This window comes from Setaria italica, chromosome VIII, assembly GCF_000263155.2.
Source record: "Setaria italica strain Yugu1 chromosome VIII, Setaria_italica_v2.0, whole genome shotgun sequence".
NCBI lineage: Eukaryota > Viridiplantae > Streptophyta > Magnoliopsida > Poales > Poaceae > Setaria > Setaria italica.
The window spans coordinates 14,010,991-14,024,203 of record NC_028457.1 but is presented as its reverse complement, the minus strand read 5'-3'; the positions used below and the strand labels follow the sequence as shown (position 1 = coordinate 14,024,203).

At 40.2% G+C, this 13,213-nt stretch overlaps 1 protein-coding gene across 4 annotated transcripts; it reads left to right on the top strand.

Annotated features, from left to right (window-relative positions):
* The first annotated feature begins 3,172 nt into the window (after positions 1-3,172).
* Positions 3,173-11,352, top strand: LOC101780633 (mitogen-activated protein kinase 14). 4 transcript variants are annotated; one of them, XM_012848541.3, is made up of 10 exons: positions 3,176-3,383; positions 5,040-5,447; positions 7,382-7,509; positions 7,599-7,658; positions 8,183-8,332; positions 8,418-8,573; positions 8,664-8,875; positions 9,385-9,486; positions 9,581-9,720; positions 10,577-11,352. In XM_012848541.3, exons 2-10 carry the CDS (start codon positions 5,051-5,053, stop codon positions 10,834-10,836), a joined length of 1,605 nt encoding a protein of 534 aa, XP_012703995.1. In that variant the 5' UTR covers positions 3,176-3,383; positions 5,040-5,050; the 3' UTR covers positions 10,837-11,352. The 4 variants fall into 4 exon arrangements, with proteins under 4 accessions (XP_012703996.1, XP_012703995.1, XP_004979152.1 ...); XM_004979095.3 differs by having other exon boundaries at positions 10,574-11,352; XM_004979097.3 differs by lacking the exon at positions 3,176-3,383 and adding an exon at positions 6,170-6,242 and having other exon boundaries at positions 5,229-5,447; positions 10,574-11,352.
* The last annotated feature ends 1,861 nt before the right edge of the window (positions 11,353-13,213 follow it).

Below are 13,213 nucleotides of genomic sequence, written 5' to 3'. Positions count from 1 at the left end.
AAGGCTCCTCCAGCAGCAGCATTAACATGGCCCCGGGATGTCGGGTCAACCCGTTGTAGAAATTCTGAAGAATGAGCCACTTATCCATCCTGTGGTGAGGATAGGCTAGGATGTACTCCTGAAGCCTTTCCCATGCCTTGGGAACTGACTCAGAGGCTACTTGCTAGAAACTCAAAATCCTTCCACGAAGGGCGGTGGTTTTGCCCATCAGAAAGAACTTCGCTAGAAACGCTGCAGAGCATTTATCCCATGTATTCACTCTGTGCGGCTTGCATAGAACCATTGCTTCGCTTTCCCAAGGAGAGAGAAGGGGAACAGTCAGAGATGAATAGCATCTTCACTCACCCCTCTGATGGTGAAAGCAAAGCTCTAGAAACTGTTGCAGATCGGCGCTTGCGTCCTCATTAGCTTTCACACAGAATGGGCTAGCCTGCACCATGGTAATGAGACCCACCTTGATCTCGAAAGCTCATGTTCCCCATCTCCACCTTAGGGCCTTTCAGCACCTGAGAGGTTGAGGGAGTGGAGTACTCATGAAGAATCTTTTGGGCCATCGCGTTTGATGTAGATGGTGCAAAGGAAGCTAGGTTGATTGCTGAGAGAGTAATGTGAGGAGGAACGACACGAGATCGTACCCTTCTCACAAGTGACTCTGGATTCTCGGTGAAATTTGTCGGCAAGTCGAAACCAGTCATACACTACATGTCTTCACATCAAAGACAGAGAAGACAATCACTATCAACTATGAATATAAACATAAAAACTTTTAACCAGTGCCTTCCCCGGCAGCGGCGCCAGAAATGCTTGTTGGTATATTTAACGATCACGAATAAATCCGCAAGCGCACGGATATACTGTTGTAGCATTTCACCCAACAGTATTCCCAACGGTATCATATTTACCAAAGGAAGGCGGCTAAGTCAAAAGAGTTTACTATGCATATGATTATATCATAAGATGGATAGAGACACTACTCAAGGCAGGGGTAAGATAATGATAGAAGGGTAGTATAACAAATACAAGAATCATCTCAAGGTAACTAAGTTAGGGAGAAGGACTAAGAGTTAGATCTAGGTTCATATGTACTTCCTACATACTTCACAGATCATACAAGAATAACATACATTCACATTGTATAGGACACAAGCCTATGCACCCAGGCACACATGGGAAGACAATACCCGTACCGGTTCTGCCCGGTAAAGTTACTGCTAATTTTTGAACTTCCCAAACATGGGGAATTACAAAGGACGGACGGGGCTGTCACCACCTGCCGGCTACCCCTAGAAGCCCATGGGGTAAACTCATATCCAATGAAGCTAAGCAATCCAAGCACCATGCTTGCATTGTTAACAACACTCTAGCCATCCTAAGCTATTGTGACAAAGACTGAAGCCACCATAAACATGGCCATTGAACCGATGTTGTAGCATAGGTCAACTAAGCTATACATGGTATATATGCACACAGAGTATGTACTGAAGCATGGTCTAAAAGTACACATGAGAGTATATACGTCTATACTATGATAGCAAGGGTATATGGGTAGCATACGAGCGTATAAGCCTAGCACAACACCATAGAATAGAATAAAATCAACCTAGGAATCTAAGATACAAAAGCCATACCCTAAACTCCAAGGATACCTGGAACCCCGAAGTAGAGCTACTCTAACCTAACTCCACTAACATGGAAACTAAGAAGGAGAGAGTGATTCAACTTGTGGTGTGTCTAAGAATGGAGGGGGTGCCTCTCTATTTATAGGAGTTCGGAGGCGGTTCTGCCAGGGAATCTCATGGGAATATCCCATAACTGACATAGGGGTCCTGTCAACCATCACCACGTGTCAGTTAGGGACGAGAGGAGCCAAGGGCGGGTCAGCCGAACCAGCCGACCCCCTGTGGGCCCACCTCGCAACCGCCTTTCTCCGGGTGACTACCTAGTGGGTTCCAATGGCAGTTGTGTATGTTATCTGGTGGATTGAGGCGGTTGTGGTAGTTTGTGGGCCCTTCAATCTATGGGATGCACACGTGGCAACCTTTAATTGTTTAGAGTTGTGTTTCTTGCTCCTTAGAGTGTGCTTTCTCCTCACTTTTATGATTATTCACCTACAACCAAATATTCTTAAAGGACAAGTGGAACTACATTATTCTTAACTAAATATGCATGTAAGAAATGCCAATCCTCCTTTACTCTTGAGCATATTGACGGTCATATTTGATACTTAGCGACCATCAACAAGCACCATAAAGTCAAAACATACTAATATACACAGCATCAGCATACCACGACAGAAATAGGACAACTATTCGGCAATTCGCTCTAATCTGCAAGAGAAAAAACGTGATTTATCCATTCTTTCTCTTATATTTTTAAGTGAAATTTGAAAAACCAAACCTACATAAGACTACTGTTCCATACCTGCAACTTCAACATATATATTCGATTTTTCCCCTAGCATGTTGACCATTAGATTAACTTAGGAGGAGTTAGGTGATTTTTCATTAAGAAAAAGAAATAAAGCATTCAAATTCGAGTTAGAGGAAACTCGAACCCGGATAGTTAGAGTGTATAACCAAACTTTCCATCCTTACTAGTTGAGGTAGACTCACTCCCGCTTAGCATATTGGCCATGTTGTATGGCTTCCATCTATGATCTATGACATTCATGTGCAATCCAGAATGCATTTATATAGGGGGTGTTTGGATACCAAGGGCTAAACTTTAGCCCTATCACGTCGGATGTTCGGATGCTAATTAGGAGGATTAAACATGAGCTAATTACAAAACTAATAGCAGAACCCCTAGGCTAAATCACGAGACGAATCTATTAAACCTAATTAATCCATCATTAGCGAATGGTTACTGTAGCACCACATTGTCAAATCATGGACTAATTAGGCTTAATAGATTCGTCTCACGATTTAGCCTAGGGGTTGTGCAATTAGTTTTGTAATTAAACTACGTTTAATACTCCTAATTAGTGTCCAAACATACGACACCCCCATAGTCGGCAACACGTAACCAAAGTCTCCACACACTATTATGCTTTTTTTTGCACGCAGGAATCATGTTATAAACGAAAGCTAAAGCAAGTGCAATCGGATGAGCATGGGCCGCTCACAGTCCGCCGGCCTTTCCAGCTCCCAACACGCATGGCTCAATAAGTCCAAAATCTAGACAAATGTAGGAAAAAAAGAAAAGAAAAGAAAGGGAAAAACCGCAAAGCTGCCGACTGCGAGCACGAGGCAACCGTCCCTCGTCCTCCCACCCCTCAGCTGGATCCTCCGCCGCCGCATCCTCAGTCCGCTTACCCTTCCGCAGCCGCCACAGCGCTGGCCCTCCCTTGCGGACGTGGATTGGTGCCCCCACCTCTTCTCCTGGTTAGTAATCCCACTAGTCCTGCTTCCTTGGATGGAGCGCCGTGTTCCAAGATTTGGTTTTGAGAAGAATAGTACAAACCAAAACCAAATCTTTCTTTCTCCCCAATTCTTACTGTGTTGCGTGTTCGTGCCGGGTAACTAATCTGGCTGTATCCGTTGATTGGGTTCTTGCTGCTCTTAGGCGCACTAGATCGACATTGACTGACACCGTCGAGCTCCGGATGCAGTTTTCTTTTTTCCCCCCAGATTTTGGGGTTTCAGCTTTAGGATCCTTAGTTCGCCCGTGTCCACTTGACTCTTCGATAGGCATATATGCCTTTTTCAATATGTAGGATCTGTATGTCTTTGGTTGTATGCTCCGCAAGGATCAGTCCTTTGGGCAGGGGGCTTAAGCCTGGATCCCTTGATTGGTTGTTGAATTGCTGTCTATTATTATCCGTCCAGCTCCCTTGAAAGTTCAATGGGTACTCCGCATCGTTGACCCTGGCCTTCTGTTATTTCTGTATCTCCAGTGAGGTTGACGACTTGCTTTTGGTGGCTGGAAGGATCATTGTTGAACCTTGAACTTCAATGCATATGGCTATAGAATTATCATAATTTCTGTTTGTTGGTATTTCTATCAGCAGCTGATTGGTTGTTTGGATCTACTTTCTTGATATGTGCTGAACCAAAATGGTATATATAGATATTTGTCGTCTGTCAATGCTGATTGCTGAACCAATTTTCGTTGCACATTATTTGTTGAAATTTTACACATAGCCATAAAAGACAGAAACTGATTAAATATTGTTTGTTTTTGTTGCAACACTGACTGATTATGTTAAATCTTGTTTGTTTTGGTAGGGCTGTAATGGGATCCCATGTAATTGTATAACAGTGTTGTAAAAATTCCATTCAGCTGGTGCTGCACGTAATCAGAATAAAATTACCTCTGTTCTTGTTGTTTCCATCCTCCCCTTCCATTCAACAGTCATGCCCCCCCATGTCGGCCTCGTGCCTTGTCCTTGTCCAGTTGGGCGACGACAATCAGTGTTATGAGGGAAGGCAGGGCCATCTCAGTTCCACAGTTCATCCAGGGATGAGTCAATTTCCCCTTCTTGCAGCATTGGATTTGAAATTCTTGTTGTTCACAGGAGATTCGTCTTGATTTTTTGCTTTTGGTTTGAGAAAGTTCGTGCCTTTACACCAAATTGATGCAAATCATTGATTTACTTTTCCGTCAAAGCTTTAGGGTTGCTTACACTGCTGTGCTATTTGCTCATTCTCACTTTGTAACCATTACAGAGTCCATCCAAACAAATCAATAGTCAGCTCAAACTGCTTTTGTTAGCACTGGTTTCCCATTCCCTTTCCGTTTGCGTTTACTTGGTCTATCCAAACAAATCAATAGTCAGCTCAAACCTTATTTGCTAGCACTACTTTTCCATTCCCTTTACATTTGCGTTTACATGGTCCAACCAAACAGTCTTAGGTCTAAGAAAGGGACATTGTCATTTATAAGCTTGCAATAAAGAAATATCTTAAGATCCTTAGTGGCGCTGTGGTTTCTTTCTCCTTTTTTTAGCTTATCTGCAGGTATTTATGCATCATTAATCTAGAATGACTCTGGGAACAACATTGTTGAAGCTCATTGATTCACTATCTTGTGTGATGCAGGCATCCCCTGAATGGATTTTTTCACTGAGTATGGTGAGGGAAACAGATACAAGATAGAAGAGGTCATAGGAAAAGGGAGTTATGGTGTGGTTTGCTCTGCTTTGGATACTCACACTGGTGAAAAAGTTGCAATAAAGAAGATAAATGACATCTTTGAACATGTGTCTGATGCAACACGGATACTTCGGGAGATCAAGCTGCTTCGGCTCCTGCGACATCCGGATATTGTAGAAATAAAACACATTTTACTTCCTCCATCAAGGAGGGAATTCAAGGATATATATGTTGTGTTTGAACTCATGGAGTCTGATTTGCACCAAGTTATAAAGGCTAATGATGACTTGACTCCAGAACACTATCAATTTTTCCTGTATCAGTTACTTCGAGGATTGAAATACATACATACAGGTAATAAGTTTGTCATATGTAATTCTTTTTTTTCCTCCATATTGTAACCGTTTTGCTTCAAGGGATACATTTGAATGGTCATCTGTCATCAATAATTTTTAGGCTTTTAGATGAATGCAATTTTTTGTATAATCTTTTTCCTCCCCACATGCTAAAAGGACAGTTTTAGGAAAAAAGATTTTGCTCCTAATTAGGTATTGTGTTCACTGTTCCAGGTGGAACGTGCCTACATACCCATGGTTCTTTGTGGAGTAATGGAATAGAAAGTTTTAGAAAATATATATAATTAGCTGGACTAACTACCTGGCACTGGAAAACTACACTTTGTTCTCTTTTACCTTTTCTTTTATCATTTTGATTGGTCACTGCAATTAATATTTGTGTGTTAGTGCGTCTCGTACAGTTTAGAGTCCAGAGAGAGTTATTGGCATACCTAATTATCGCTGCACCATGAGAGCGACGTAGATCCCATTCGGACGATTGTGACAGGGCCTAGCAGCATCCTCGTAGTAAGGAGGCTATGGTATCTTTTTCTTAAAAAATGAGGCTATGGCAGCTTCTTTCTCTCTCTCTCTGTTTTTTTTTGTTTTGATAGCTCGATAAATGTCAAGCCATCTCACTGTCTGGAAATGAAATAAGATTTTGCATTATGGAGCAAATCAAGCTTCTGCGTTGCCTGCAGGAATTTGATATTTTTCTTATTACTTCGTCATCTCAATCAGGTTCTCATGGTGGGGTTCCGAGTATAGCTGGTGCCCATGCAGGGAGCATTCGACCCTAGCCAGCCAAATTTAGGTGCTAAAGATCTCTTTATGTAATTTGTTTGGATAAGATTGATTACTTACCAAACAGTTATTTTTCATTTTTAGGCCCTATCTCCTATATGGGGTCAGGCTCTGTTGAAGGAGTCAAGAAGCTATCTGTCAAGTGCATCTGCACCCTCTTTGCAATCTTTCGCTCTACCATTACCCCACCAAAACCCTGAGGATTTGTTCCTCTATCCCCAGTTACCTATAGCTACACTTTGCCCACAGCACGTGTTGTTCTGTTGCTTCTAGAATTTGATTATATTTTAATACGAGGATAAAAATAGATTGTCTGGATATGTTTGGCACCTTTTATTTTTAATACTGGGTAAACTATTCCTCTTAAGAGTTAAGACCCTATAATTTGTTGCAGAGATACAGTCATTTTAATAGATTTCCCATGAGAAGGATGCTTGAGATGAGCCTTGCTATACACGCAACATGATTGTATAACTCTTCAGGGAATATAGGATTCAGATCACATGTGTAGTTACTAACTTATGAATCAATGGGATTCATGCACATGGTTGTAATGGAGTCATACAAACCTTTTTTTTCCACTATGGGTGAGCTGGAATGTCATTACTAGCAAGCAACGAAATTACAAGAGTCTTGAAATAGAAAACACCAGGTTTAAGCCATCTACTGTAAGACCCACCACTGGCCAAAACTGACGCACAAAGGGCCATCAGTCTTTTCCACCCTTTCCTGCTACCAACCAAATCAAAAAACAGTAGCTCCAGATTGAGTTTTGCATCACAATCGACAGATCGACAAGATAACTGGTGGGTAAAGCAGTCCTCTTCTAACAATCAGCCATAGGTTGTCGCATATGAATCCAATTATTTTATTATGCTAAGAAATAAGTGACTTGCAACAATAATAGGTATATTGTCATCTCGTTGTCTCAGATGAAAGTCCTTCATAAGTTATACTTTTCTAGTTGAAATAGTCAACTTGTACAAACAAATGATAAATTTTTTTATTACGAAGGAGGCTGTAAAATTAAATGCGGTATAAAAGTAGAAAACAGAAAGGCAAAATTCTTTTATAGATGGCACCATTGTCTTATTCTGGTCATAAGTGTGAATATCAATACAATGTATTTAACTCGTTGTTTTTTGACAGCAAATGTGTTCCACAGAGACCTAAAGCCCAAAAATATTTTGGCGAATGCTGATTGCAAGCTCAAAATATGTGATTTTGGACTTGCAAGAGTAGCTTTCAGTGATACTCCGACTGCCATCTTCTGGACGGTACAAAACAATCTCAACCCTGACCAACAAAAATGCATACAATACCTGCACATCTTTTCAACATTTTCTGTTGGTTGCTTTGTTTTTAGGATTATGTTGCAACAAGATGGTACCGAGCACCTGAGCTGTGTGGATCTTTTTTCTCCAAGGTTAATGATCTTCTAACTGATATAAGTCCTCACATTTACTTGAATGTCATTGATTTTTTCCTTCATTTTTCTTGAGGTAATCTATTTTGGTACTGTTAATCAGGTGAACATTAATAGGATCCTGTAGGAGCTCTAAATTTCATAATTTTTTTGTTCTACTTGATGTACTTGTATACATTGACTATGCTGTAAGCCTATAAAATATAATCTTGTACATGTTGCACACTTTGTACCACTTAAATTTGTAGTGGTGTATGCTGTTATTTGATCAAAGCACATTAATTTTTCTCACATACTTCCCTGTTTAAATATTATTAATACTTCTATTATTACTATTACTAATGCCTCTTTTCTAGCCAGTTATTTTTTTGGTGACTCTTGTTAGAATAAAAGACTATTCTGGTGGTGGTGGTGTTATTTCTCTGTGCATATAATGGGATGCTGGATAGTTTAGCTTTTACACATGTTTGTGTGCTGTAGATTATCTGGAGCATTCGAACATTATATGTTTTGAATTGTTGCAGTACACTCCAGCAATAGATATATGGAGCATCGGCTGTATATTTGCAGAGCTTTTAACTGGAAAACCTCTCTTCCCTGGGAAAAATGTTGTACATCAACTTGATATAATTACAGATCTCCTGGGTACACCATCTCCTGAAGCAATCTCTAGGGTGGGTATTATTTCACGTATAAAGGAGTCATTAGTTGTGAATTACTTTCTAATGATTTTAGCTACATGTACTCTTTGTGAAACAGATTCGAAACGAGAAGGCAAAGCGCTACCTGAGCAGCATGAGGCGGAAAAAGCCTATACCGTTTACTCATAAATTTCCAAATGCAGATCCACTTGCATTACGTTTATTGGAGAGGATGCTAGCTTTTGATCCAAAAGATCGGCCAAGTGCGGAGGAGGTATATTTTTTATTCTTCTTATTTGTACTAGCAAGTAGCATCATCTGTCCTGAATGTTAAGACAATAGCTGATTCACCTTACATGTTCAGGCCCTTGCTGACCCGTATTTCAAGAACATAGCTAATGTGGATAGAGAACCAGCCGCACAGCCGGTCATGAAGCTGGAATTTGAGTTTGAGAGGCGGAGGATTACAAAAGAAGATATCAGGGAACTCATCTACAGAGAAATTCTGGAGTATCATCCTAATATGTTGAGAGAATTCCTTGAGGGGACTGAGTCAACTGGTTTCATGTACCCAAGGTGTGTTGTCATGGAGTCTTTTCTCATTACTTCAAAACATTTGACTTAAGTTCCTAGTGTAATTCCTGAGACATTTATTTTGATATAAATTTAGGTTCTCTAGTTCTGTGTCAAACATTCTATGCATTTTTTTTATCTTGCTACAATTGTTTAAATAGTTGATAAGTATTAGTATGGCACAGTGACAGTTAACTGTTTTGCATGCTAATGAAATGTGGATAAGTCATTTTAGTGTAAAGGAAAATGCACACTTGAGTTGATCATGGAAACACTTTATTTCCTTCTATTTTTAAGAAAATGTACAGAACATGTTTTTTTTAACCATGCATACAGTTTCAAACTCAATTTACTTGGATAGTAACAAAAAAGATCAGACTAGATTTGAAGTCAAAAAGGAAAAATGAACAACCACTGTCTTTTGTTGTGTCCTAGTGGGAGGGATAATGGTTGGTTGAACTGCACTCTGCTGCGTGCTTGTACAAAGCTCAATTGCACTATTATTCTTGCAGTGCCGTGGATCATTTTAAGAAGCAATTTGCATATCTTGAAGAACATTATGCAAAGGGATCAACAGCAGCTCCACCTGAAAGGCAACATAACTCTCTACCAAGGTAAGATTTCCATTTTGTGGGCTTAAATTAAATGGAAAGATAACATTTGACTGAGTGCATGTTTTCTTAATACTTAGCACTCATGCATAAACAGGCCTAGCGTGTTATACTCGGATAACCGAACCCAAAGCACAACCAATGTCACGGAGGATCTTTCAAAGTGTGTAATCAGAGATGATGCACGGAGAGCACAGCTAGATTCTTCCTCTGTTGGTGCAAATAGAGTTCCTCAAGGTTAGCGCTTGCAACCTACGACATGCTGTTTGCATATTGCTATAGCTCAATATTGTTTTCAAAAACTCCCAGCAGATTTAGTGACAGATTCTGCAATAAATTCCTACCTAGCATCATGTGTTTGGTTCATTAGGTAGTCATTGATTTGCTAATTTGCACATGGCTTATTCCCTGGTGTTGTGCAAATGGGCCATGTTTGCGTGTAAATTATACTTCATCAATATGACATTTTGAACATGGTCATTCCCAAAGAATCATATTTGTTTAAATTCCAAAAAATAATTTGTGCCTGCAACATGTACAGATGTGGGCTCATGGGCCCGCCATACAGAATTTGTCTTATATTTGAACTTTGGGGACTACTTTTTTGGTTTACCTTTTTATTCATCAGTTTTGAATTTGAATGTTCTGTTCTATAATGCTCTTGAAATTTTGGGTCACTGCTGGTGACCTTTTGGCAGGGTCAGATATTTTCTTCTGGAATAAAATTTTAGCACTGTACCCACCTCAATTCTTGCTTTGGCCCATTTGGATGATTGGATCGTCCCTTTCAGGTCATCCTGAGCTTGTCACCATGCTAAACTTTACGGGATATAATGGCCTGTGTGCTGGACTTGCACGACGGATTTGTTTCAATTCTTTGTGCAATTTGTTGTCTACTTTTGTTGGTAATTTGTTTAACTGCTGCTGTTCTGGAAAGTTGATGCCTGGCAATAGTGCCTAGCTGGTGTGTTGGAAAATATAGATTATCTATATTAATATATCTTCGAGTTGTTTTTGCCTAATGACATTTTCTATTCTTTTAATAGAGTGTAATTCTCTATTCTTAATTTTGTTACACTTTGTATGGCAGCAGGTGGTGCTACGAGGCCTGCTAGAGGGGTTGGTTCTGCAGAGCGTTATGGTAATTATGCATCACCTGCTGCTGACCAATATGAACAGAGACGAATAGCTAATGGTGTCTCACCTAGAAGCTCATACCCCAAAAGAATTCCTACCTGCAAGGGCGAAACAAGTGAGGCTGACAGGATTGATGTGAGACAAACTGGGCAACCAAAGCCATACATACCAAACAAACTACCTACTACAGTTGATGGCCGGAATGGCCACTGGTAGCTTTACCTGCAATTCATCAGCAATCTGAACCAAGCATCTGCAGTTCTCTTGTGGAAGGTATCTCCAAGACATGACACATTCTAAAAAGGATGTTCTGTATAGAGTTCTCACATTTTTCAGGACGGGTACACCCTGAAGCACTGCAGACCTAATTCAAGCAGGCATGGCAGGCTGCTTGATTTTTACGTACATTGGGTCAACCATTAGACTTGTCCACATTGCTAGCTGATTGATTCAGATTTAACGTGGTAGGGTGTATAGTGAAAACTTTGTGGCACTAGCAGCATGGGGCTGCTACTGACATAGCTGATGATGCTGATCAATTTGTTCTTGAAGCTGGTGGCTCCAGACTCTGAATTATGCACATGGTCTTATTGTTGTAAAATGTAACATATGGAGTTTGAATTTGAACAGTCAAATTTTCCTGTAGCCTTTTGTTCAAATGTAATAATATTTATTTTTTGAACGGAATGAAGATGCAGATTTGTGCAACTGAAGTGTCGCACTTTTATCGAAGGCTGTCTGAACGTATGGTTTGTACTATACTCTGTTTTCTCAGTTCCCCTCAAGTTGCAGTCCAAATTATATCTTCAGTTCAACATTTTTTGTACTACGTATGGAATTGGAAAGCCTACGGTTCCCCTCTGAACATATGATGTTTCAGATTTGACCAATATATCAAGTGCTAGGCATTAGTCTGTCTAAGGGTGTCTTTGTTTCTGAGTCATTGTATTTTTTTCCCGGACCACTAGAGTAATGTTACTTTAGGTAGAGGAAATTTTGCATATTAAAATAAAAAATTGATATTATCATGTATTCGTGAGTTCTAGAGCTTGCACTCCTTTCTGATTCCTTGATACCTCACATTCCGATATATTTCGAATAAATATGCACGGTTCTTGTTGGTCTAGTACTTTCTTCTTTCGATGTGCCTCCGGTGAGAAACATCAGTGTCGGTTGTGAAACAGTTAATGTTAAACTCTTCGGAGGAGAGATGGCGCTGTGAGCCTGTGACCTGTGACTGAGTATATATATGCTGTATAGCTGTATCAGGACTAGCACGAGCAATTCCATGTTAGCCAATGCAAGCTGGTTAGCGAATTTACCACAAAATAAATGGCTATTCCTGTCCCCTACTTCGCTGTGAAGGATCAAATAACCACGCTTGCAATGGTACATATGGTGTAGCTTATTCTAGTCCGGGCCTAATTCCCGATTCCTCCTGTTCTTAATGTTAGTTTATGATTTACTCTCTCCATTCCAAATTGTAGGTCGTTTTGGCTTTTCTAGATTATGCATCTAGATATAGTATATGCCTAGATGCATAATAATATACATAAACCTAGAGAAAGTTAAAACGACCTACAATTTGGAATGGAGAGAGTACGTGTAGCCTTCCAAAACTTCACTGATGCTCTCTGTAGCACTGTTCGTCCCCTCCCTGCCATTATGGCGGCGCAAATTGCCAGTTCGAGGGCCTCCTTTCTGTCAATGCACTACAGTGACATGTTGTGTGAGCCTTCGTGCTTCGGGGCATAGCTCCACATGAGAGTAAGATGGACAAATTAAAATACACTACTCCCTCCGTTTCAAATTGTAGGTCATTTTGGTTTTTCTAGGTTCATAGATATTTCATGTACCTAGACATACACTATATTTAGGTGCATACAAACATCCATGCATCTAGAAAAGCCAAAACGATCTATAATTTGGGACGGAGGGAGTAGAAGGTAGAGTGGCCATAAAGGCGGCAAAAATGCTTCAATTCTGTTTCACGCAAGTTGCCACACATTGCGCCAGTATGTACTTCAAGAGGGTCATGTCTCTTGTAATATGCATGTCCTAATTTGTTTTTCTGCTACCTACTTCCCTTCTCACATAGTTGATGTTTCTCTAGCATGTCCTCATGTCGGTTAAATTCTTCTAAGTTCGTTATCTGCCCATGAGAGGGCGTCAATAGAGCAACCGTTTCAGGATTGAAGACATGTACATACGGGATTACATATAGTGGTGCTATGTGAATGCAGTGGCAGAGGTACAGATGGAGAATTGTGGGTCAGAATGTCTTCTCGAAAAGACTCCACGTTCATCCTCCTCTTCAACTTCTGTACCGTTTAGGATGATTAGCGATTAAAATGTGGCATGGCCAGCGACCAGTTAGCATTAATCACAATATCCTTAAAGAAGGAACATGTTATCGGCTTCTAAAGTTCTTAAAAAAACAGCAAGGCAATAGATTTGACATAGACATTATTAGCAAGAAAGGAGAAACAACCAGAAAAGTACAACTAGCAACTTTTAAAAAAGAGAGGAAAAATAAAGAGAGCACACCACCCATAACTATACAGAACACTTTCTAAGATCATCAAACACAACA

Bases quoted from the DNA above. Each gene is read 5' to 3' on its own strand.
- LOC101780633 (XM_004979095.3), top strand. From the start codon at position 5,051: ATGGATTTTTTCACTGAGTATGGTGAGGGAAACAGATACAAGATAGAA. The intron at 5,448-7,381 runs GTAATAAGTTTG...GTTTTTTGACAG, and splicing joins ATTGAAATACATACATACAG to CAAATGTGTTCCACAGAGAC. The intron at 7,510-7,598 runs GTACAAAACAAT...CTTTGTTTTTAG, and splicing joins CGACTGCCATCTTCTGGACG to GATTATGTTGCAACAAGATG.